The sequence below is a fragment of the Bemisia tabaci genome, chromosome 7 (assembly GCF_918797505.1).
Source record: "Bemisia tabaci chromosome 7, PGI_BMITA_v3".
NCBI lineage: Eukaryota > Metazoa > Arthropoda > Insecta > Hemiptera > Aleyrodidae > Bemisia > Bemisia tabaci.
In genome coordinates this window covers 1,487,459-1,510,958 of record NC_092799.1, presented here as the reverse complement: position 1 = coordinate 1,510,958, position 23,500 = coordinate 1,487,459, and the positions used below count along the sequence as shown (strand labels likewise).

Here is a 23,500-nt window from a genome sequence, read left to right as displayed (position 1 = left end):
AAAAGTTCGCGTTTCTCTACAAACGAAGTTATGTATCTCCTTTCCATTCAATTCCGAAGCGTCTGAAATCTTAATTCGTTTTAAACTACCGGGAAAAGAGCTCTCAGTATCTAACGCCTTAACCATTTTAATTTTCTCAGAAGGTGAGATATCATCGTCAAAAAAAGCTAGACCACAATTTTCTGGTGAGAGATACCATAGATGATTAAGAACTTTTGATAAAACAGCTTCTGAAATTGCCGCGTCTACTTTCCTGTACTCAATAAGCTGCTTTACATAGTTTAAGTCCACGGCTGGTGCCTTGGTTGATAAAGGAGCAGAGAACCACTTCTTCAAATACAATTTTACAATGAAAATACATATATCCCTTAAATTGATTTTTTCGTTTCGAGTTAGTTGAAAATTGTCTCTGAATAAAAATATTTTTAACGTGTAAATAGCTTTTGCCATCCATCGTGCATGATGGAAGGCCCCTGGTGCACGAATAGATTTGTTTGGAGGAAGAGGCTCTCCAAGAAACAGCAAAGTTAGAAGCAAAAACTCTTCATAATCCTCTCTAGGTTGTTGAATTTGTAGCGTTTCATTAACAAACTTTATTATATCAGAACGATCAGTCTCCATAATTTTTTTCACTATCTTATCTTTAATACCTGGTTTAAATTTACTATGGTCTAGTTTTGACCAACTCTCTCTAAAACGCTTAAAAATTTCAACATTGGGGCTGGTTGAAGCGGGCATTTTTGCCTCAAACGCCCCTTTTAAGGATAGCTCATCAATGTGATGCCGGCATGGGAACCATTCTAACTCCCTCTCAAGTAATTGCTCAAGTATAGTGGCTGCTCCCTTTAGATGACCTAAATTGGAAGAGGTGGTATCGCAGCAGCATCCTTGCACTTTATCCACCAAGTCCCACGCTAACAGTGTCTCATATACAGCATTTGCTTGTTCCCTTCCGGTCCCATCCGGCAAAATTGGGACCCCTATTATCTTTTCTGTATCCCCTGACGTTACAACTATTGCAATTCTATCATATTTATTGGTCTTGCTGTTATCAGCGAATAATTTTCCATCCCAATGTATAGTAACATGAGACAAATCGGAATTTTTAAAATTAGCTTTCAATTTTTCAGCCCCCGCTTTCCTCAGTTCTTTTCTACATCTTTGGATGGTGGTGCGGCTAATGCACAAAGGGGTTGGGTCAATATCTAAAGCTTGTACAACAGACGTTACTACATGAACTGCGTCTCTGTCAGAAAGTTTGGTGCGATCAAATGCTGCGACAAGTTTCGGAGTAATCACGTGTTTTTTCCCTCTTAATTTCTTGTCCTTTGTTGACTGCTCTGACGTTGTAGGGGCTAAAACGTTGACCAAATCATCTGTTACGGGTTCAGCATCTGATTCATGACGTAAACTTAAATCTGACTGGGAACTACTTGAAATAACTTCGTCGGGGTCACACTTTTCAACTGGAACAAAATGGATTTCCAAGCAACTATAATAAACTGCTGTATTGGACGAGTTGCGTATTCTCGTGTATTTTCATGAAGTAGCAAAAAATAAAACATCAGTTCAAACGCCTTGGGGAATATTTGATAAAGAAACAAGTTTCTTCATCAAATATTTGCAAATATATGGTCCTCCGAAAAAAAAAAAAACGAAAATAATAACACGTCTGACGTCATCCACCGCTAAAATGGAGACTGCACTTTCTTCCTCCTTCCTGCCATGAATCAGTAACGTACTTATTTAAACTCTACTCACAAGTCACTTTACATCAGTGAAAAGAAAAAAGTGAAAGGAATCATGGTATACGCTACCGCGGTAGATGACGTCATCCACCGTCTTATATTTGAAGGGCGATACCTCTGTTATTATTGGACGTGGAAATTTGGGGTTTAGACGGATCTCTATATTTTTTCGTCAGTTTTTTTTAAACTCATTTGGTGAAAATGAGTCCGAAAGAATTTCACCATAAAGACAGAGACACAGGGAATTGAAAGAACCATACTGGGGGCGCAATTAAATCATTTCTGGAAAATTGGACGGAAAATTTGACTCCTTGTCAAACCCTCGAACGTCTTTCAAAGAACCATTGTTAGATAGCACCGCGAAATATTGAAACATTTCATACTTTCATGCAAAATCAGAAGACGAAATGAAGGGAACAAATTTCACGGTTTAAAGGGTAAAATTGAATTTTTCATTGTTTATGTATATTTCAGGATCTTCATAATCTATTCCAAATGGTATCCAGAATTTCATAAAAGCTCTAAAAATATCACATATTTTTTTAATAAAGCCATGATTCCACGTGACGCCGAGAAGCACAATTCAATGGTAATAAAATGTAAATTGTTTCATTTTCCCGCAAAATTTTAATTTCATAACTAAACCTTTTTTCTCCTTCTGGTCTTCTCTGGCTTATCACATACCTATTATCTAAACAAATAGCAAAAGAGATTAAAACATTGCATAAAGATAGAAAGTTACACTTACAAATTCTTTTCAAATTAGCAGATTCTTTCTCTTTTCGTGATTGTATCTTCTGTTGTTTCTCTTGAGCTTTCAATTCTTCATCAGCCAATTTCTTGTCAATCCCAAGCATATATCCTACTCGGCCTTTTTTCCGCTGATTCAATAAAAATACCTTATCCTCAGGGATCTGGATCATACTTAAAGCTTCGGCATGGGCAACATCAAACAAATCATTAAACCTGTCAATGAAGTCCGTTTCATTTTTTTTATCAAGATCTGATTGTCTACGAGAATGTTTCTGGATTGCTCGCCATTCATTATAAAGTTTTTCCACTTTTGTCACAATGTGGTCCAATCGTTGCACCGGAATGCGGGCTTTTGTCCAGAAAACTATCACCTCTTCCGAAACCAGTTTAGCACTTGCACGTAAGCTAAGTTTAACCGTCCGTAAATTGAAAAATAATAAGCGCAAAACATCGAGATTCGACGGAAGCTTACAAGTCACGATTTGGAGAGAAGATTCTCCAATCAAATAAATGTTTTCACCTTGGCTCCTTAAGCCGTGAGCCATTTCAAAAAACACTGAAACACTTTTCAGACAGCAACTTCTTGCGCGTTGTTCGTTACATTCTCAATATTTGAGGGCACTGAACAAAACATCGCAAAATCTGGGTCCGAGCTCCCTGCTCCAGTGCTCCCGAATGTGCCCCAATGAGTCAGAACATATTTGCCACATAAAACAATCTCAAATCCAAGTTTTATCTAATCTATGCACTACTATGCATTATGCATACAGTGTTAAACTGACATTTTTAGCACAATCTAGCAACACTTCTTGCCTCCAAGACTCCCGCGCATCGGCAATGAAAGTCACCAAAGATAAGAGAACCTTTGAGGCTTCTCCCCGAGATTTTTTGCTGACACACTCAAAACTCCATAAGTCCCGGATCTTACAAGCTAATTTCAAATTTTATTTTTATGCCCTCATCACAGTCATTTTCGCCTTATTTTTCTGATGAAAATGATGTATAACAATATAGAGTTGTTCCGGAGTAAACAGTGGGATCTGACGCCGTAGTATCACATAGCATCATATGAGAGATTTCAGAGTTGTCCGGCGGTAACCATAAACTTGCATTTATTTTGGCAGAATGACTGGTCTGAGAGTAAAAATGCTGGTCTTACCTTGTAGTAAATTAAATTTGCAACATTTCTGTACTCTATGCATTTTTTGGTAAGAATCGTATTTTTCGAGTTATGGGCAATTTTGTACATTTTTTGCCGATTTCCTCAATTTCTGGCAAAAAAGTGGTGCTTTGGGGCACGTGTTAATATTATCCGATTGGGCTCAAATTGTGCAAGGGTCATTTTTTGATACATTGGATCAAGTTTAGGGGGTGGGAGCTAAAATTAGAGGGGGTCAAATTTTAGGGCCACCCTAGTGTTCACGCGCAACCAAACGCTTAAAATTGGACGTATTTGACTCTAAAAGATCGATGTGCATACGGGTTAAAACTAATGATTGCAAGCTTCCTGGTTTTTCCCCCATTTTTATTCATTTCTGTATAGTTTCTATCAACACAAATCTTATTTTCCGTGTGGACGTAAACTACTGGACAAAACAGGTGCGCGGACAAAAAATCGTTGACGGAATGTCCTGAAACCCATGATTCTGACAACTTTTAAAGTTTGTGTGGGTCAACTTTAACATTTTCGTGACCCATAACATTCTGTGACCCTAGGCGTGACGTAATGATACTGTCATCTCTTGGGAAAAATCTGTTCCCAAAACCACACCATTAAATTTCACGAGAAGGTTTCACAAACTCCGAGTGCAGAACTTCCTTAATCCTTCGATTATCACAATATTAACTTGATGAGGCATCCCTAAGGAAAGGAGCTGTTATATTAGTGGATAGACTATAACAACCACCCAAAGTCATGTGAACCGAACATCTAAACAATTGCTGTTCTTCCATTCGATTTCTTGTGCAAGATCGAACTGAAAAGTTAGGATGTGCTGAAACTACGTTTAAAAGAAGTAATTGCTGGACATGATCGGGATGAAATTCGATTCAAAGGACCATATGTTCTGGTTATTTAACTACAAATTTTATATTTCAAATGGCTTCGTCAGGATCATTAGAAAGTTCTTAACTTTCTAAATACATCAAATGTGACGTTAGTCGTAAAACGAATGTATCTAGCGACTTCCTAACTGAGTATATTCAATTAAGCGTCGAAAAGAAAAGAAAGAAAGATGTATTTTATTTTGCAAAAAGGAACCAAGAGTATTCCAATGTCGCAAATATTGTGCAACTTTTTTTCTCTTGCGAATGTAGACTGGTCATCGAAACAAAGATCTTTACTCCCAATAAACTATAAATTCAAGACGAGAATTACCTTTGTAAATGTAATTTGTTGAGTATCTCAGTAATTTTACTGCAACTAATGTAAGTTGCACAATCCTAGCAACATTGGAATGCTCTTGATTCCTTGTTGCAAAATGTAATCCATTTATACTTGAGATACGGGTAAAGTCGGCTACATATGTTAACCCTTGACATCTCGTCGTGCCATCTATAACACGCTCCCTGACTTATAATACATTCCATGGGATCTTATGTAATTTGAATTCTGTACAACGTAGCGTGCAATATGTAGTACGACTGAATCCAGCATAACCTGCAGCTCCACCCAACTTATTTTCATTATTCTACTCTCACGAGGTTTTACTGACTTCGGATAACTAGAAATTATAAGAAATGTCAACATACCAAAAATTAAAGATGTTAAGAGTTATGAAACTCATGGCAATGCTGAGTGCTCACCTGATAATTGTGACATTGGAGCTATGACGTACCACTTGGCAAAATCGACCTCATAATGTGAACCATTTAAAGTAAATGTGCAAGATGTTTAAAAAGAACTTTTCAAAAACAGAACTTCGGAGAAAAAATACACTTAACAGGAACGAGTCCTCGACACACAGCGTCTCAAATTGTCTAAATTGATCAAATTGTGATATTCCGTGAAATAATCAACTAGCTTAACATTTTTGTCGTGCGATGTTCCCTCGATTTATCTGAGACTAATATTGAGTGACAATCGTAGCTCTCTTATATTTATAGCCTGTGTGCTGTCCCTTTAAAAGCAGCACTCATGAGAAACTTTTGAATCACTAAACATCGTGTAGAAAGTCGTTCTGAGCCTGGTTTTGTCTCGAACGTCAGAGGTTTCCCCGAAGCAACTATATGTGAAATTACAAAACAAAAAATTGGCCAGTGGAAAAATCCGTCGGTTGCCTCGGGAATACTGCCGTGCTAAGGAAGAACACCGAATGATCCTTCAGACGTTGCCAAATTTCCTTCGATAAAAACCGAATTTACTGGGAATTGTGAGAATCCTTTTTTTCAAAATTTTCAGACAATGTTGTAGGCAATTCAATCTAAAATATCTGAAAATTGTAGGGGAAAATATGCATATATTTTGTCAAAAATACATGTTTTATTAAGGGAAATTTGACAACTCTCGAATTTTTATACGGCGTTCTTCCTTAGCACGGCAGAATTTGCGTCTGTTTTTTGCGTCAGTACACTTGGAAATCGCCTTTGTCAAAAACTCTGCGACGAACCACACAATACATCATGGAACTACGATAATTTTGTTCGAAGTTGGTTGGACATGTTTTTGCCTTTTATCCTTAAAATAGAACCTGAAAGTCTGAGAATGCTTGTAATTCAGGAGAATAAGTCCGTTGCACGCAGGAGAGACAGCCAACTGAATGCATTCTCTAAGGGTAAATTTGCTCGAAAATCACGTTAGTCATATCAAAAAAGTCTAAAATCCACTCTTTAGCGCGCGTGAATGATCGATTATCGACATTTTCCCTTAAGAATCTATGGTAAAAAATCGATTATTGAGGTGTTCGTTACAAACACCCTGTTCATCAATCCTCCTCCGTGGGTTTTAATGACAGATCAATCGATTTATCGCAAAGCACGCAGCTCCACTGCTTCGCGCTTTGTTCTCTTTCCAAGCATTCGAATAAAAAAGACTCATCCAAAGGCCGCATTGAAAGTAAAAAGCTGAATCTGCATCATATCGCATACGTGGCCTATGGTCCATTATCTGGGAGGAAAATATTCGGGTTTAAAGCCTGAGTTTTTTTCCACTATATTATTTAGTATTGGCCGATCGACTCCAGTTTTTTCTGGGAAGCATTCATTTAGTTTCCATTTCTGAAAATTTTTTCAATCAAATCCATTTTTTCTGTAAATCCATCGCCTTTTTCATTTAGGTCTCATTTCTGCAACTGTTTTCAAAAGGCTCCGTAAAATGTTCACCTTTTCAGTGCTTTTTAAACGCACTAAAATTAAAAACCATTTCATCGTCGGTTCAAGGACCATGAATTTGACGTATTTCTATCAAACAGAACTATGTGCATTATGACGTGAGCCCTGTTATGCACATATTCTTATGGGTCTCAGGGCTCATGTTTTAATGCACATAGTTCCGTTTGATAGAAATACGTCCCATTTTTCCAATGAATGTAATCAGGTATCCATCAAAAAGTGAAAAAATACGGGGAACCGAGCTAACCGTGATTCGTGGTTTGGTATTTTCAATTTTCTTTTTTACCATCGATGTTATTTTTACCCCTTGCTTGCGTCACGATGTGATTTTGTAAAAATGTTTGCTGAAAGTTCCGAAGATGGACGGACTCTATGTTCCAGATGTTTTCGAAGATATAAATAAGCATCCATAATATATCGATGGCTTAAGTGTGAAACAACGTATCTGAATTGCAATGTTCCGAAATCTCTGCATCAATTCGAATATTTCGAAGAGAAACCAGTCAACCTCATAGCTTGAACTTTAACCCAAATATAGGACTAATAGAGAAGAAAATTCAAGGAAGTATTCAAGGAACTAAATGAACTAGTTTTCCACAGAGGAAGTTAAGTATGACAGGAAGTCTGCATGCGACCGACGTCGCGAACAAAGATGCGTGCTTTCGCACGTTGTCCTGGGATGTTATAACAATTCCATAGATTTTCGTCGTTTTTAGTACAATATTCGCGATCAAAAGTTAAGGCGGCGCGCGACCCAGGCGTATCGCGGGTCGTATACCCTAGAATTTTAAGGAGAAACGGATCACATCTTTTAACCCTTGGCTTAGACCTTCCACACCAGTTTCCACACGACAAGAATCAAACTTGAGCGTAGATGAGGTTAACGTCACCAAAGGAAGAAAGCCGCCTACTCCGATGGCCGTAATTTAATTAGACGGAACCGAACCGACGCCCGTCCTAACGAACCATGAAGAGATAAGCAGTCTCGCGCGGCGGGTTGCGTCCCGGTACATTGCAGGTGCTACGGCCCACTTCCAGTTCCCGATTCTTAAACGAGGGCACTCTTATCACCCCTCTCCCCCCTCCCCCGCGCGGAGCTGTTTTTCAAAAGATTTTGGTAGGCGTTCGAAGGAGCATTAATCTTAGCGCGGGGGTGGATAGCAACAGAGCCCATCAGTCGGCGATGATTTCGCCGTGAGGTGGTCTCGCGCTTGCTGCGAATAAATGATCTTTAAAATTCATAGGCTCAAACTCGATTGTTATGTTGGCAGTGTTGCCGTGTTGGCGGGACAATTTCATATTTATTTATAAGCAGTAACGGTTAGGGGACGTTGAGATAGTGAATTTTCCCTGTCATGCTTTAACTTCCTTTTTTCGACAATGAGGCCAATACTGTCGACTCTTGTTTGGCAATTTAGACGTATTTCTGTCAAACGGAACTATGTGCATTATGATATGAATCTTGTTACGCATGTATTCTCATGGGTCTCAGGGCTCACGTTTTATTGCACATAGATCTGTTTGACAGAAATACGTCCATTTATAGTCTATTGATGGCCAAAGTGCGAAAACACGTATCATCAATCGCAGAGTTTCAAAATTATCGCGTTTGTTGTGAATTTTCGAGGAGGAACTTACCAACATTATAGTTTGCAATTCATACGGAATATTCTGCAAAAAGGGAAGAAAAATCGAGGAAGTTTTTGATAAATTACGTGAACTAGGTGTCGAAAGAAAAAATAAAGTATGACAGGAAGTCTGCAACGTCTGAAACGAAGATACGTGGTTTCGCTTTTTGGCCATAGCTGTGCTGTGCTCTATTGCTCAATTGCTAATATATGTATTTTCTGGAATAGATATGATTTACTTCATCATAACTTCATGATCATAACTTTTTTCAAAACGTAAGGTTTTGTTTGGCCACATGGTTATAGGACATTTCGTCAACGATTTTTTGTCCGCGCACCTGTTTTTTCCCAGTAATTTACGTCCACGCGTTTTTTCGGCACGGGAGTTTTGGTCCACCTGCCAGTTGAGACCCAAAGTTAATTGGCCCACATGTAAATGCAAACGACCTTTGCTCACGACGTTTTTGGATGAAAATGTATAATGTCTTGGAAGAATGAGGGTTTGCTTGTTTTTTTGTTTTGTCCGACGGGGAATAATATATAGTTGAGAGTTTTGGCAAAACTGGGGGAGCGTCAATTCCATGAGACAAGATTCACTAAAACTCTCTACTTCTCTTTGGTGTGACAGAATTTAATTATCTTTCAAGATTTTCCCACCTTGTTATACCTGAACCGGATAAAACTCTATATTTGCCTCTCAGCTAAAGGCTTTTAGATTTTTCCTGTGTACGATAAGTATCTGGATTTATTTTGCGAGGAAAGATCTGTACTTTTAAAGGATGCCTGTCATTCTTAATACGTTCAATTTCGTATAATACTGTGCAACACCTCTGTTGTGAAATAGTTGCTTCAGGCGCCGCCGCACAGCGGGCGGACGGCCAGCGCTTTGGCGCCTACAAACCTAAGTGGATACTTCAAGCATTGTGCAATGCGTGAAGTATCCACTTAGGTTTGTAGGGGCCAGTGAGCCTCTCGAGCTGGCAGCACGCCGCTCCGCTCTGTTAGGCTTTAATAGGTATTTATATTCGCAAAGTCAGCGTTTTTTTAACTCGTGATTTTGAAATGTTTGCACACTCTGCATTGATTATTCTCATTTAAATTGATGGGAAAAAATTACGTATCAATTTATCAAAGGAGAATAATAATATAATGTGTGCTTTTTAAATATTGGTGGTTCTGTGTCAAATTTAATGATTTCCAAAGCACTTTAATTTTTTCTTTTACACTTTGTGCTTTTATTGTGCTGCAGCGAGGTGTACGCGCAACCAAACGCCCAAAATTTGACGTACTTGACTCTAAAAGATCGATGTACAAATGGGTTAAAACTAAAGATTGCGTGCTTCTTGGTTTTTTCCCCTCTTTTGTTCATTTTTGCAGTTTCTGTTGGCACAACTGCGGCTCATTGAGATTAATGTCGCTTGGAAAAGGTTTTACAAATATTTGCCACGTTTTAAAAATACAATTTTTTTTCAAAATGAAGTAATAATTACGTAAAGAAAACATTAAAACAATAAAAAAAAAGTACCTATACATATATAAGGTATATTGTACATCGAATATTTTAAGGATAGAAATAAAACCAAATATTCACCGATGACAATTTAAAAATATGATTCAAAAGGAGAAAGTAATAACATTTCATTTAGAAAATGAGCAACCATAACAACACCTCTTTCTCTCTCAATTTCTGATTTCCATATTGTCAATATAATTTTACATACCGACTAAAATATAACGATTGGACCAAGCCACCGTTGCTTATTTTACGTGTGGGCGTAAACTACTGGACAAAAAAGGTGCGCGGACAAAAAATCGTTGACAAAATGTCCTGAAACCGGCCACATTGGGCGATATTTGAAATTCAAACAGGCGGTTTTCCCTAGCACGGCAGCACTCAAAACTCGTTTCTCCATTGCAAAGCATACTCAATTTTCGCATGAGCCACAGAAAAAACAACGGGCTGATAATTGAAACTGATAGAAAAAGCAATAGATGAAGAAGACAAAAAGGATATGGAGGGATCGAATTGGTGGAAGCGGGTGGTTGCAATAGACTTACTAGCGGCAACCCACGAGAGACCCGTTAGTTAGTCCATCATTTACCCCCTTAGTCTATAAGAACCACCTATTTCAACCGATAAGATCGTCCTGTACTCCTTATATCTTCTTTGTGTATAGCTTTGTCTACGAATTTCAATAATCAGCCCACAGGGCTCACATGGAAAAAGAGGTACGCTTTTGCGTCAGAGGGGCAACGCACTGACTTGCGTCATTTTCCGTTCTTTAAATTTTGATTTTCATCTTACTTTTATTGTTTCCTCTGTAATGGGGTTTTGGCTCTAATGCATCGTTCTATTTTGCAACTAGACAGAGAACTCGCTCCTTTTCACAGGCTTTGCGTGACCGCTTCAAAGAGTATATCGGAGCAAATAAGTATAAGCGCGTAGGTAATGCAAGTCCCCTTTTGTTCGTGGGCAAAAAAAACAGTCCCGTCCAACAAAAAAGTGGAAAATCCCGAAGAGATTTGTTTTTGAAAATCTGCTCCATTTGAAACATTCGTGTGTTTTTCAGTGAGTTGAGAATAATCATTAACTTGATTGTATTTTCTTGAAGAATTATCAGAATTAATGCAATTCCGAATATATCCAAATGAGTAACTATGTTATTTCAGCTTCTTAAATCGTCTCCTCAAAAGCAGACTTTCTCTGTGACCATCTCATATACTCAGAAATTACATGAACAGAAAATGTATAGCACAATGAGGGTCCAGTACCTCTATCGAGGCGTTTCAAAATATCTTCTCCTTTTTTATTTCTTCCAAAAGAAACAAACCTAATATTTTAGGTTGAAGTGTGTACAAATTAATGAGTAAATAGAGAAGAAAAATCAAGGAAATTTTCAAGAAAATGTATCAACTAGTTTTTCAAAAATGAAAAATTAAATAAAGTATGAAAAGAAGAATGAAACGTCTTAATCGGAAATGCATGGTTTCCTACTTCGGCCATGGATATGCATATCAACAACATGCAATCGCGACAAACAAACTACTTACAATTTTAATTTGAACAAAATTAACCTAATTTTACCGTTGAGGCGGCAATGCGACAAGCGCTTGATAAATTGCGAGTTTAACCATGCGCCAACAAAAGCGAAGGATCAGGCGTGAGAGGCCGTCCTCATTTTTTAAAGGGAGGAATGCGGAGATAACGCTGCAGCGTGTGAAATGTTAATACCAAAATTCGGTTTGAAAAATGATGCCATCGTCCTTGCGATCAGTCGCATCGGTTCAAACCGGTGTCGATGGATGTAAAGTTCATTCGGCGATGGGTGGCTTAAAAGGATTTAAATTATATCAAGATGTTCCGTCATGTCTTGAGATCCTCTCCGTCTCCTGAAATTTTCTCTTCGATTAAGGTAGAATAGAGCCTTGATAGAGAGGGTATCGCCACACGGTGGATCGAGTCAATAGAAGAGGACGGACAAAATTTGGAAACTTTAAACGCTTATAACTCCGTTTATACACACTTTTGAGATTCTGAAAGTGGTTTCTTTGGTTTTCCCGTGAAACTGTATACTTGAAGCACCCCTTGAAATGTAAATTAAGACGAAATGAACTCCGAAATTTGCAGTTTTAGTAAACCATTTCATAGCCGACCACTCTACCCTGGTAAAAATTGGCGATAAGAGCTGCGTTTCAAAATACCATAGGAATTCTTATAGCCAGCTAAAGAAGGCTACAGAAAAACATATAGCTGGCTGTAGAATGCGGAGAAAATCATACGGAATGGCTATACGAAGCGATAAAAAATTATGCAGCCGGGCTATAGTTCCTATCCCCGGGCTTTACACTTTATCGCCTGGCTGTTGCTTTTCGCCATCGATTATAATAGGCTATAAGAAATTGTGTAGAAATTCGTGTGTTTTGGAAATCATTAAGTTTGATACGGAACCACCTTAATATTTACAAAACACACATAATATTTTCCTTTAATACATATTTTTTTCATCAATTAAAATGAGAACAATCCATACAGGATGTGCAAACATTTCAAAATCATGAGTTGAATAACGCTGACTCTGCCAGATTAAATATTAGAGCCCAACACAAAGCGGAGCGGCGACGCACTGGCGCCTACAAACCTAACAGGGATACTTCACGCATTGCGCAACGCGTGAAGTATCCCTGTTAGGTTTGTAGGCGCCAAAGCGCGTTTCGCACTAGCTGCCCGCCTGCCGCGTCGCAGCGTGCCAAGGCGCTTGAAGCAACTATTTCACACCAGAGGTATTGCACAGTATCATACAAAACTGAAGGCGCTAAAATATTAGGAATGGCAAGCATCCATCAAAAGTACGGAGCTTTCCTCTCAAAATAAATCTAGATACTACGGCCTAAAAAGAGAGCAGTAGTCCAAAAACTCACTAAGTCCTAGCATCCGTCATTAGTAACATTTAGCATTTTAGCATACACTTTATCGCCTGGCTGCTGCTTAATCGCCATCGGCTATAAAAGGCTATAAGAAATTGTGTAGCCGGCTATAGAAGCTATTGGAAATCTTACAGCCGGCTGTGGGTCTATGGTATTTTGGAACACAGATTCTACTGCCAAATTTTACCAGGGTAGTTGACTCAATCCACTGTGCGCCATGTGGGCTCCTCCATCTTGAGCTTCGTGGAGCTCTAGGACCCAAAAATAGCGTACGCCGTAAGTAAAATTAAATAGAAAATTACTTAAAAGGTTGTTTAATTTGCATATCGCAACAACACTTTTACTTGAATGCATTGTTACGACGTATCCATATAGTTTTACAGGTAATCATGTGCTTTCTTGGAAAAAAAAATCATCTTGGATGTAGTAAGGTTGGCAGCAAGCGCGTTGATGATAACCGTCGAAAGTAGGCGGTATAACCCCCCTTTCATCTTGAAAAACCAAAACAAAGCGCCGCCATTTTTAGGTGCTAAGGCCTCCGTGGAAAGTCTAGGGCGTCTTGTCCATCCGTCCTGTGTGAAGGTACTCTAGCTCTGGATATTATTAAAAACATTGGAGAAAACCGGGAAACAAGGCTAAAAATTACACATGAAAATTCGAGACGTTTCGGCCCAAAACTGAGCCATTTTCAGTCGGAAGAATACAAATAAATAATAAAAATACCAAATAGAAAGGGATTTTCTCGGTCATCATGCAGTCTGCAGGTTTCTATCCGGAATTTCTATATTTTCTTTTTATTCTTCCAACCAAAAATGGTTCAGTTTTAGGCCGAAACGTCTCGAATTTTTACGTGTAATTTTATCACTGTCTCCCGTTTTTTCCTCTATGTTTTTAACAGCACTATTGTCACGGGCTGCTGTTTTAAAATATTTAACCTACAGGGTTATTCAGAAGTCACGCACCACTGGCCATGAGGGGGTTTGGCCATTTGAAATTTTTGAGTTGCCCCCAGTCCCCCTCCACCGAGGAGTTCAAATATTGGAAAGTACCTAAAAAGCTTCCCCGTCGATATGAGGAATAATGTCTTAAACCACAAGTCAATGTCATAATTAGAACTAAAGTTATGAGCAGTGGTGCGTGACTTTTGAATAACCCTGCACATGAGGCCTTATATTTAACAATGGTGGATGTGAAAAATTACCTTTTAGAAACACGCTTAAAAAACTGTTTTGTTCACACAAAACTTTAATATGTTTGGCTCTGGCGTAATGTACAGATCTCGAAGATCACATCTCAAGTATTTTCTCAAAATTTTCTCGATGCCAAAACAGTTTTTTGAATGTGTTTCGAAAAGGTAATTTTTCACATCCGCTATTGTTACAGATAAGTCCTCATATGCTCTGGATATTGATAGTGGTGCATTGGCCTGGTGAATCTCTAACGCGGCGATTCTTGTTTCAGAACATGCTGGGTCAGGGGTACTGCTGCTTCGGTCGTCCGGCCCTGCAGCAGCGCAACAACTCGGTCTCGCGCGGGCACTCGGCGACGCAATCCTACATGGACTCGCACCTGCTCAACAACACGGTGCACACCTCGACGGAGGTGCCGAAGACGCGCTCGGGGCGGATCATGGCGCGGCTCTCGCTGGCCGGCGGCGGCGGGCGGAGTCGGACCCCTCGGGGGCAGAGCAACGGGGCCGCCAAAGCCGCCGCCGCCGGGGCCGGGGCCGGGCAGGAGCTCCTCCGGGGGCCCCCCAAGCCCCAAGGGCGCCCGCTCCCCAAGGCCCAGGAGCGCAACAGCGCCAGCTTCAAGAGCACGCTCACCATCAGCAACTCCAGCCTCCAGGACCTCGACGACTCCGAGTACTCCGGCCTCGAGCTGGCCAACTACATGGGCGAGCTCAACAAACAGTGACGAAGGAACGGAGAGAAGAGTGTTTTGATAGTCGAGACCCTGTGCTAAGCCCTGCCTCCGTTCCTCGAAATGCCCGCAAAATCCAAGCTCAGAGTGAATCGATAAACGAATCACCGAAGAAAAAAAGATGCTGTAGTAACATCCCGAATGTTACGGATTGTTGAAAAAACGTGCGACAACTCTTGGATGTTGCCATTAACACTCTGGCAGTCAATGTAGCATGATAGGATGCAAAGGTATCATCCTAGGATGTTACTGTAACACCCAGAGTAGTAATGACAATATCCAAGAGTTGCCGCACATTTTTTTGATCAGCCTACGCGAAAACGTCCGATGTCCAATACGGTGTTTCGGACTTTGAGTGGACCATTTCGTTGAAACTTAAAGACGGGAGATGGTTACATTAGGAATGTAAAACAAATTTATAAATAATCCCCCAAGTATAATTAAACGTTTACAAAAGAGATCGATCTGAATCATCAGTGTCGCAGGGCAAAAGAAACCCACCGCAGTTATGAAACCCTGTATTGGACAACGGACGTTTTCGCATGCGTCGATTCAGATACGTTACGTTCGCGATTGTTGATCAAAAAAGAGTCGCGCTGCTCTATTTTGAGTTGCAACACTCATCGATCGCATCAAGTCCCTACTTTGAGCCCCTTATCGTTGAAATCGATTCACTTTGAGCTTCCATTTTGACGCCATTTTGACGAGTGGAGACAGCGCTTTAGGGGGTAGACGACCGTGATAATACAGGAGAGTGCCTGTATACAGGCTCATCCAAAAGTTCTGCACCACCTCTGAAACCCCCAAGCGTCAAGCCATGGCATCTGTGACCAGCGAAAACCGGGATTCATTAGTGGATAGAAAATTCTACAGAAAATCAAAGAGAAATGAGGAGGTCTGTCACAAAAACCGCTTACAGACCATTTGGACTGCATTTTGCAATTTGGAATTATAAATTCTGGCTCTTCTGGAAAAACACTTTTGTGCATAAGGAATCTAATGACACATACGTTGTTTTTAAACCAGCCTAAGATTGATAGTTCCAAATTGAAAAAATCCAGTCCATTTGGACCACGTTAAGCAGAAAGGAACCAACCCACATCAGTCATTGCTAAATTTAACTGGGCAATTTATTTTTTTACATGAAAACGGTTGTGCGGATTTGTGTACAAATTTCTGTAAACTTTCTGCATGGTAAGAAGCGAATTCCGTAAAGGTTTCAAAGGAATCCGCAAAAACGTTCTTTTGTAAAAAATTAAACTGCCCAGTTAAATTTGGCAATGGCTGATGAAGTTATGAAGCCTGGTTCCTTTCTGCTATCGGCGGTCCATTTTAAGGTTTATGTCACTGCACCTAAGTCACCATTATTGACCTCTTGAACGACATTGTTGAATCTTCAAATCGTCAAAATAATAGAGACGTTTTCATTGAGCGGATATTATAAACACCAAGAACGCCTTTGGAATTTAAAGTTGGAATGTGTGCCAAAAATCGGCTGAGAGATGAAAAAAATCTGCATTCATTTCTGGAACTCTGGCGAGACGAATGGTTTTTCCCTAGATAATCCCGGGAAGTTGGGGAAAACTTCGGTTTCTCATCATGAGCTCCTGAATATCAGGGTAAGTCGGAGAGACATCAAGAACGAGCGTGGTCAAATATTCTAGACGCTACGCTGTAACCTTTAAGATTCTTGCCCCTTTTCATGGTGGTTCCTTTGAAATGTGAAGATCCCCAAAAGTCGTTTTCTTGGACCTCGGAACACTCACAAAAGTCCAAGTCTCTACATCGATTTGCTCGAACGTTACACTGCCGTGCTAAGGAAGAACGCCGTATGAACATTCGAGAGTTGCCAAATTTCCCCAGATAAAACATGTATTTTTGAAGGAAGTTATGCATTATTACCTTGAATTTTTCAGACATTTTAAATTGAATTGTGAACATAATCATCCGAAAATTTGAAGGAAAATATTCATAATTTTCCCAGGAAATTCACTTTTTGTCGAAGGAAATATGGCAAAGTCTGATGGCTCATACGGCGTTCTTCCTTAGCACGGCAGCACAGGAGTGATGCCTCGTGCTGGGGGTGCGGGACTTTTGGATGACCCTGTAGATGAAGTTTTGCCACGTCTGCGGATGGATTTGTGTATTTTTTGACTGTACAAGACAAACATTTCACCATTAGAAAATAAGCGGGTAAGGACAGCAATTTTTCGTCTCCCTATAGGTACTTCAAGAGGAACAAGGTTGATGCCTGATCGAATTGTTTTACAGCATAACATTAAAGAGTCAATTACGCCGTTCATGCTTTATCAACCTGTGTCCCTATTAGTTGCAATCGGCATTTGTAACCGGGTAGTGGCGAGGCTTGAATCATTAGCTACATCGATGTTTCCCTATATTTGAAACTATTGTAAAAAATCGATTGTTAAAACGTGCTTTGTGAACACCTTGATAATCGATCCTTTACCATAGGTTTAAATGGCAGGTCGTCGATCTATCGAAGCCTCTCACGAGGAGTCACGGATGGTTGAATGAGGCGACATATTCAAGAGCTGGGTACGTACGTGAAATTACGATCAAATGCAAGTTGCCTCGCCAATTTTCGAAGCACCTCTTCTCCCACCGTTGCACGTTCCTCTATTGGTAGGCCGCCCACGTATTTTAAACGAGGTGCATCAAAGCGCACGTGACGAATTGTTCAGTGACATGACGTGCTTTGCGATATATCGATTGATCGGGCATTTAAACCCACGGAAAAGTATCGATAAACAGGGTGTTTGCAGCAAACACCTTAATACTCGATTATTTACCACAGCTTCAAATGAGAAAATATCGATGAATCGCAAAGCTCGCAACGGCACTGCAATTGTTCCGGCACAAATTCCTCCCCGGGAACTGACATCCGGCCCAAAAACACGGAATCCGTGTTTCTCAACAATTGCACCCAACTAAGTAGGTAATGAGCAATTGAACAGGTATTTCAATCATTGCAATTCTGGTATTTACAGCATGAGTCTCACGGCTGTAGGCTTTTGGTGGAACGATGCAGTGTTCAGGGTGCCCGAAGTCAGCCGAAACTTTATAATTTTCCTCACGATAGAACGTTACACCATTGCAATGTTACCGAATTTCCCCTCGCAAATCGTACATTAGCCAGGAAAATTTCGGGCATTTCTAACTGAACATCTATCTGATTTTTCTCAGATTTCATGAAGACGAATTTTAGATAAAAATTGCACGGGTGATTTTTAAAAATAAATTGATTGTTTAGGTCAATTTGGCAACCTTGGAATGGAAGTACGTCCCATCCTCCGAGGGACAACGATCCGGAAAATTATGGGATAGGTCGGGGAGAAAAATTGAGCTAAGGAAAACAGGGTGACCACAGAAAGGAATTTTGGGGGATTTCATTAATAAATGGGTTAGAAAAAAACCTGAAAAATGAGTGTGAAAGAGTAATTGACCAAACATTTTATTATTTAATTCATGATTTAATTAATTTCATTTTATCATAATCGGCTAATTTTTACTTTTCGCATCGCGCGGTTTCAGCTTGTCTTCAAGTCGGATCTGAAAATCCTAAATTATCGTTTTTTTATCCCGCGGTGTCTCAAAAGTCAAATATTTTTTCCCCCAAAAATTGGTCATGGGGCAACTTTAAAAGTCGAGGCATTCCAATTTTAAATTCTGTGACATGGGACAGGTCAACGAAAAAGTATCCAAACCCAAGGGGAAAGTTGTGTTCAAGGAAGTAAGGACAGAAAATCAAGGCAATGAAATAATCTAGGTCGCGAATTGATCTATCAACATTGAACGTACTTTTAGTAAGCAGATCTATTCAAATGTAACAGTTTTAAGTTATACTTGTATTATGTATCCGTCATTCCTTTTCTCCATAATTTATTTGTCTCGCTAGATGTACTTCTGTGTTTCCCCAACATTCTCCATGCTTTAAGTCTTTAAATACAAAGGCGTGATGCAGGATTCGCATTTCCAGTCAAAATTAAACTTCATCGATCAATCATCTTCAGAGGTACATAAACATGTTTCATGATAAGCAAGGAGGTCTTGCCGGATTGTAATGCGGTCCGTCATGTTTTTACCTTGAATTTACTCGTTAAAATAAGTAAATTTTTTGATAAGGGGCAAATTTGTGACTGTTTGCTTAACCGTCAACTGTGCTTTCATGTTCATTGAGAATTTTTAAGTTTTTAAGAGGATCATTGATGCTGTCCTACCAGTTACCGGTGGCGTGTCATGAATTACGATGTATCGATTGTTATGCCATTTAAACCTATGGTAAAGAATCAATTATTAAGGCTCTCGCTGCGGACACCCTGTTTATCGATCCTTTTCCATAGGTTTAAATGGCATAACAATCGATTCATCGCAATTCACGCAACGCCACTGTGTTACACCTTTAGTGAGGCTTGTCACTACTGTGAAGAGCTACCATCCCTCCGTACGATATTCCATCTCAAACTTTGATAATTAAATGTAATATCTTTGTTTCGAAATGAGATTTTGTTGAATTTTGATAATTTAACAAATCTATTTCATACCATTTATTTTGTAATATATAATTGTGAAGTCATAAAACGCTTAAACCGCAGATTTTGACAAAACTTTAAACCATTGAGTAGAAGAGACTCATCTATAAAGATGGTTTTAAGAAAGGCACATCTGCCGAAGCCCTACAATGGACCATACGTGTTTTTGTGAATCACCTCGTAGATAAATCCCTTCTGGTCAAAAGTGACATCAAATTTCACTTACTTATGGTAAAAGGAAGTATGCCGAAAGGTATTGGATTGGAAGGGATTATATACGTGGGATTAGCGTGTCTCATGATTCCCTCTGATTCAAATTAATTTGTTCATAGTTTTTTTTTTTTTTTGGCATGAATACGTTCAATAATTTTAACACGGTCAGATTATCACCTTGCCCCAATTCGTGTCTATTTCAACCATACATGTGGCAGCGTTATGGTCAGTTCCATCTCAATCACAAGGATTGAAACATGTCGTCGAATTTCTATCACTTTACTCTTCTCTTCGTTAACTGTCAATATCCATCAATCAATTAGTCAAATATGTTAAATGTGGCCTATGAACAAGCCCAATTAAGGCATGATGTCAAGTCAAATGATTTATCAAACGCCTCTGTGCTCCATTCAATTTCACCGGGTTTATAAATATCCTAAATTTTCTTTTTCATTTTAAGAAAAACAATGTGACACAGGAGTGGTAGTCCGCAGTGAATTTTATTTTTTCACTTTTGACTGGGTCCCTATTTATTTAGCGTATCAATTTCTTACTGCATACCGATTATAAAAAGATAACCTCCGAGAGCAGGCATATTTGGACTGATACATTTTAAAAGAGTTACAGCTACTTTACTAAAAACAAGCAGTAAACACTTGCGGTCTAAAGTTTAACAAACACAAATATACGGTAACCAGTTTCAAAAGGTTTTACGGAGTACTATACTTTCTAGATCCAGAGTCAACCTTGGCATGTGCTTAGTAAAGATCGGATCAAACGTATCAACCCTTACCATAAAACATAGTAAGCTGCATTCCAAATTTTGGTCGTTAGGTGTACCACTATGGGATATGATACTATTATGATGTGTCTGTTTTTTCCATGTTTATGTTTATGTATGAAAATGAATAATTACTCCTCGGGTGAAAAGCGCATTCAGAAATCTTACAATTTTTCGGGGACTTCATTAACATAGAACTAGAATCGTAGGCGTTTGATAAACGGTTGATTTCACAAAATGCCTCGAAGAAAACTATATTTTGTTGTTGATCGTGTATATCATGTACATTGTTAAAATGTGTGACTGATTTGGTGATAAAGATGTGAATGTCGTATAAATATGGTTAATATTGTAAATACCGAGAGAGTTTTAGCATGGTTCATTATTTTCTAATCATGTCTAGTGCTTAAGACGAACTAAAATATAATTTTGAATAAAATCCAGCGGTGTTTTCATTTCCTGTCTCGCCCTAGTTCCCCGACTGAAATAACTCTTAATTAGGGAGGTCGGCGTCCTTTGCACAATAAGCGAGTAATTGAGGAACTCCGATCGTCACTTTTATGTAAAAAATCAAAATTCCGCGAGTTTGTTCACCGTCTACAATGTCGGCAGCAACGTTACAAGCTTTGCAGGATTAATTAAAAATATTTCACGGCGAATGTTTTTTATTCGAGCCCGTTTGTTTTATCAGGCGTCAGTTGTGAGCGTACTTTAAATTCCACCCCCTCCTCCCCGCCCTCTCTCCCGGAATGAAGCTCTATCATCGGCGCCGAGTAATTAAAATATTTTCCTTCCCTTAATACTCGCATCATTTCATTATTTTTCTTTTTTTATTGAATCAAATCAATGTACGTCTGTTTTATCAGAAGGGGGTTGAATCTCCTTCACGCTGTACAATATGTTTATCCTCTGTAATTTCAACGGGACGTTATCAAACGATCGACAAACTGTTGGAATTCGCATCCCTTTTCTTCAAAAAAGGAACTAGTCCATTTTCTACTAAGCCTTCAAATGCATAGAATAAATTCAAATTAGGGGTCATCTTAAGTCCACGAATGGCTTGGCTTGTTTTTCCTTGGCTTGGTTAATTTGGTTAATTTTGGCTTTACCATCTCGAACTGTTAGAAAATACGGCAGCATTTCCGAAATTTGCGTTTTCAGCACTTAGAACTGACACTTCATCACGAGATATGCATTTTTGCAATTAGTGTTTTCAAACTGTTGTTGGCGGATTTGGATCATTTATTGACTGAAAAGAAAGATTCGCGCTTACAATTTTTCGTCAGGTAAGCTTCAGTGTCATCTCAGATGGCCAGATTAAGCATTAGATGATTGAAAAATGACATTTCATAACTAGATACTCATTTCCATAATTAGCATTTTGAACTTGTTCTCGATCAATAAGATCAAAAATAGAGTTTACTCATACTTTAAGCTTGTTTAGACACTTTAGTTGACCCAATACGATGAGTCACCAATAAGTGAATCAGAGAATTGGCTTCCTTGAGTAACTTTTACACCATAGGTATGAAGACAGCGCGTAGTCTCTAGAATATATCGTCTCTGCGTGGACCCCAAAAAATTAAAAAGGTAATACTTTTTTTTCGATTTTTCACCCGACCTTTTGGCATATATACCGTTAGAAACCTACAGCCATCTAATGCCCGTAGAAACCCGCAGGACATCCATGTTCCATCCACCCACGCTCTGCGCCTTTCGTAAATGGCCCAGTGGACAAAGTACCTACCTTTTTTTTCAATTCTGATTATTCACAGTTCATTGTCAAAAGCTCATTTTGTCCGCGCAAAATTTATTAAATTCACAACCACTTTTGAGTAAGCTGCGATCTTGTAAACGGCGACACTCTCAGTCTTGCATGAGAATACGATGACTAAAGCCACAAGACATAAAACCGCAATCTGAACCGAGCGTTTGGACCCTCTTTTTTGAAATAATAATTTCAGGAAAAAAAAATCTGGGAAGTGCAATAATATTCTTTGGGCATTTTTCAAAATTACGCCTCGATTGAAGACTCCAAAATTCTGAAAATTTCTGGTCAACATCGTTGTATAGGGCCACTCAGATACGACACAGACAAGCGCCTTCAACCAACAATGTAATCTTGATGCCAATGAAATTCTGATACCACTATTCGTGCGTCACGACAGCCATTTTGCATAGCCGGCCAATTGAAGGCAAATCATTGACCCAGGCAACAGAGTACGAATTTCAGCAATGTGATACGTGTTTTTGGGGAACAAGAGCTCCGGGGGTGCCCCACCTGGCATCCAATGAGCCCAGCCACCGGGAGTGCTCCACCTGACATCGAAGAAGCCAAATCCCCAGGAGGCTGCCCCCCTTGCATCCAAACTTTGCATTCAGCCCCCAGCATTTTAATTGAAAAATCACCAAAAAATTGTCTCATATGTAAATATACAGCTTGAAAATAAATCCTCAAAATCAGCCCATTTTACGAAAAAAGGGGTTCTTTAGATCCTCGTAGAATTGTTCGAGTCCAAAATTACACTTATATGTATGTTACTGAGGGTCAGTAGCACCAGAAATGTTGAGTTTAGCAAAGGTTTTAAAAAAAAAAAAACACCGTAATGATACACCCTTTTTGAAACACCCTGATAATACACCCCGTCCATAGCGGGCATCGCATTTGTTTCATAGGCGGTTCCAGACACCATGAGTGAAAGGGGGGCGTAAGGGGAGTCCGGAGGAATTTTTGTTCCGGAAAATTGTTGAAGTTTTGAAGCATCTAATATGCAGTTTGAGCTAATTCGGTCATAAATAATTACCAAATATAAACGTCTTGCCCTCTTTCTTCCCTCTCCTTTTCTTCCTTCTCTTTTTCGGGCTGACGGGAGGAGGGGGGGAACGCCCCCTGGATCCGAATATAATGCGTTTGGAGCTCATAAAACTTACAAAGACTGTACGGAGTTTTTTGTCTGTGGGAGTTTTCCATCGGCCTAAATTATGAGATTGCATTACAATGAATGCGTTCACGGTTGTCAAATTTTACTGGAAATAGTATATTATTTGAGTATCTAGGGGAAATTAAGGCAAATAACTTTCGGGATTACTGCGCTTTGGGATGTTAAATCACTCTCAGTAAACAAAGGTAACATCCGCATCAGTCCGTCTGCA

The 23,500-nt window shown here is 39.4% G+C and overlaps 1 protein-coding gene across 1 annotated transcript in view; it reads left to right on the top strand.

Moving 5' to 3' along the window:
• The window catches only part of LOC109036739 (pyrokinin-1 receptor), a 93,734-nt gene extending 72,948 nt beyond the window's left edge, over positions 1-20,786 (top strand). Inside the window, exon 5 of the mRNA XM_072303050.1 lies at positions 14,345-20,786. Coding sequence (XP_072159151.1) covers positions 14,345-14,797 — 453 coding nt within the window. The 3' untranslated portion in view covers positions 14,798-20,786. The remainder of the gene's footprint in view (positions 1-14,344) is intronic.
• Positions 20,787-23,500: the final 2,714 nt, after the last annotated feature.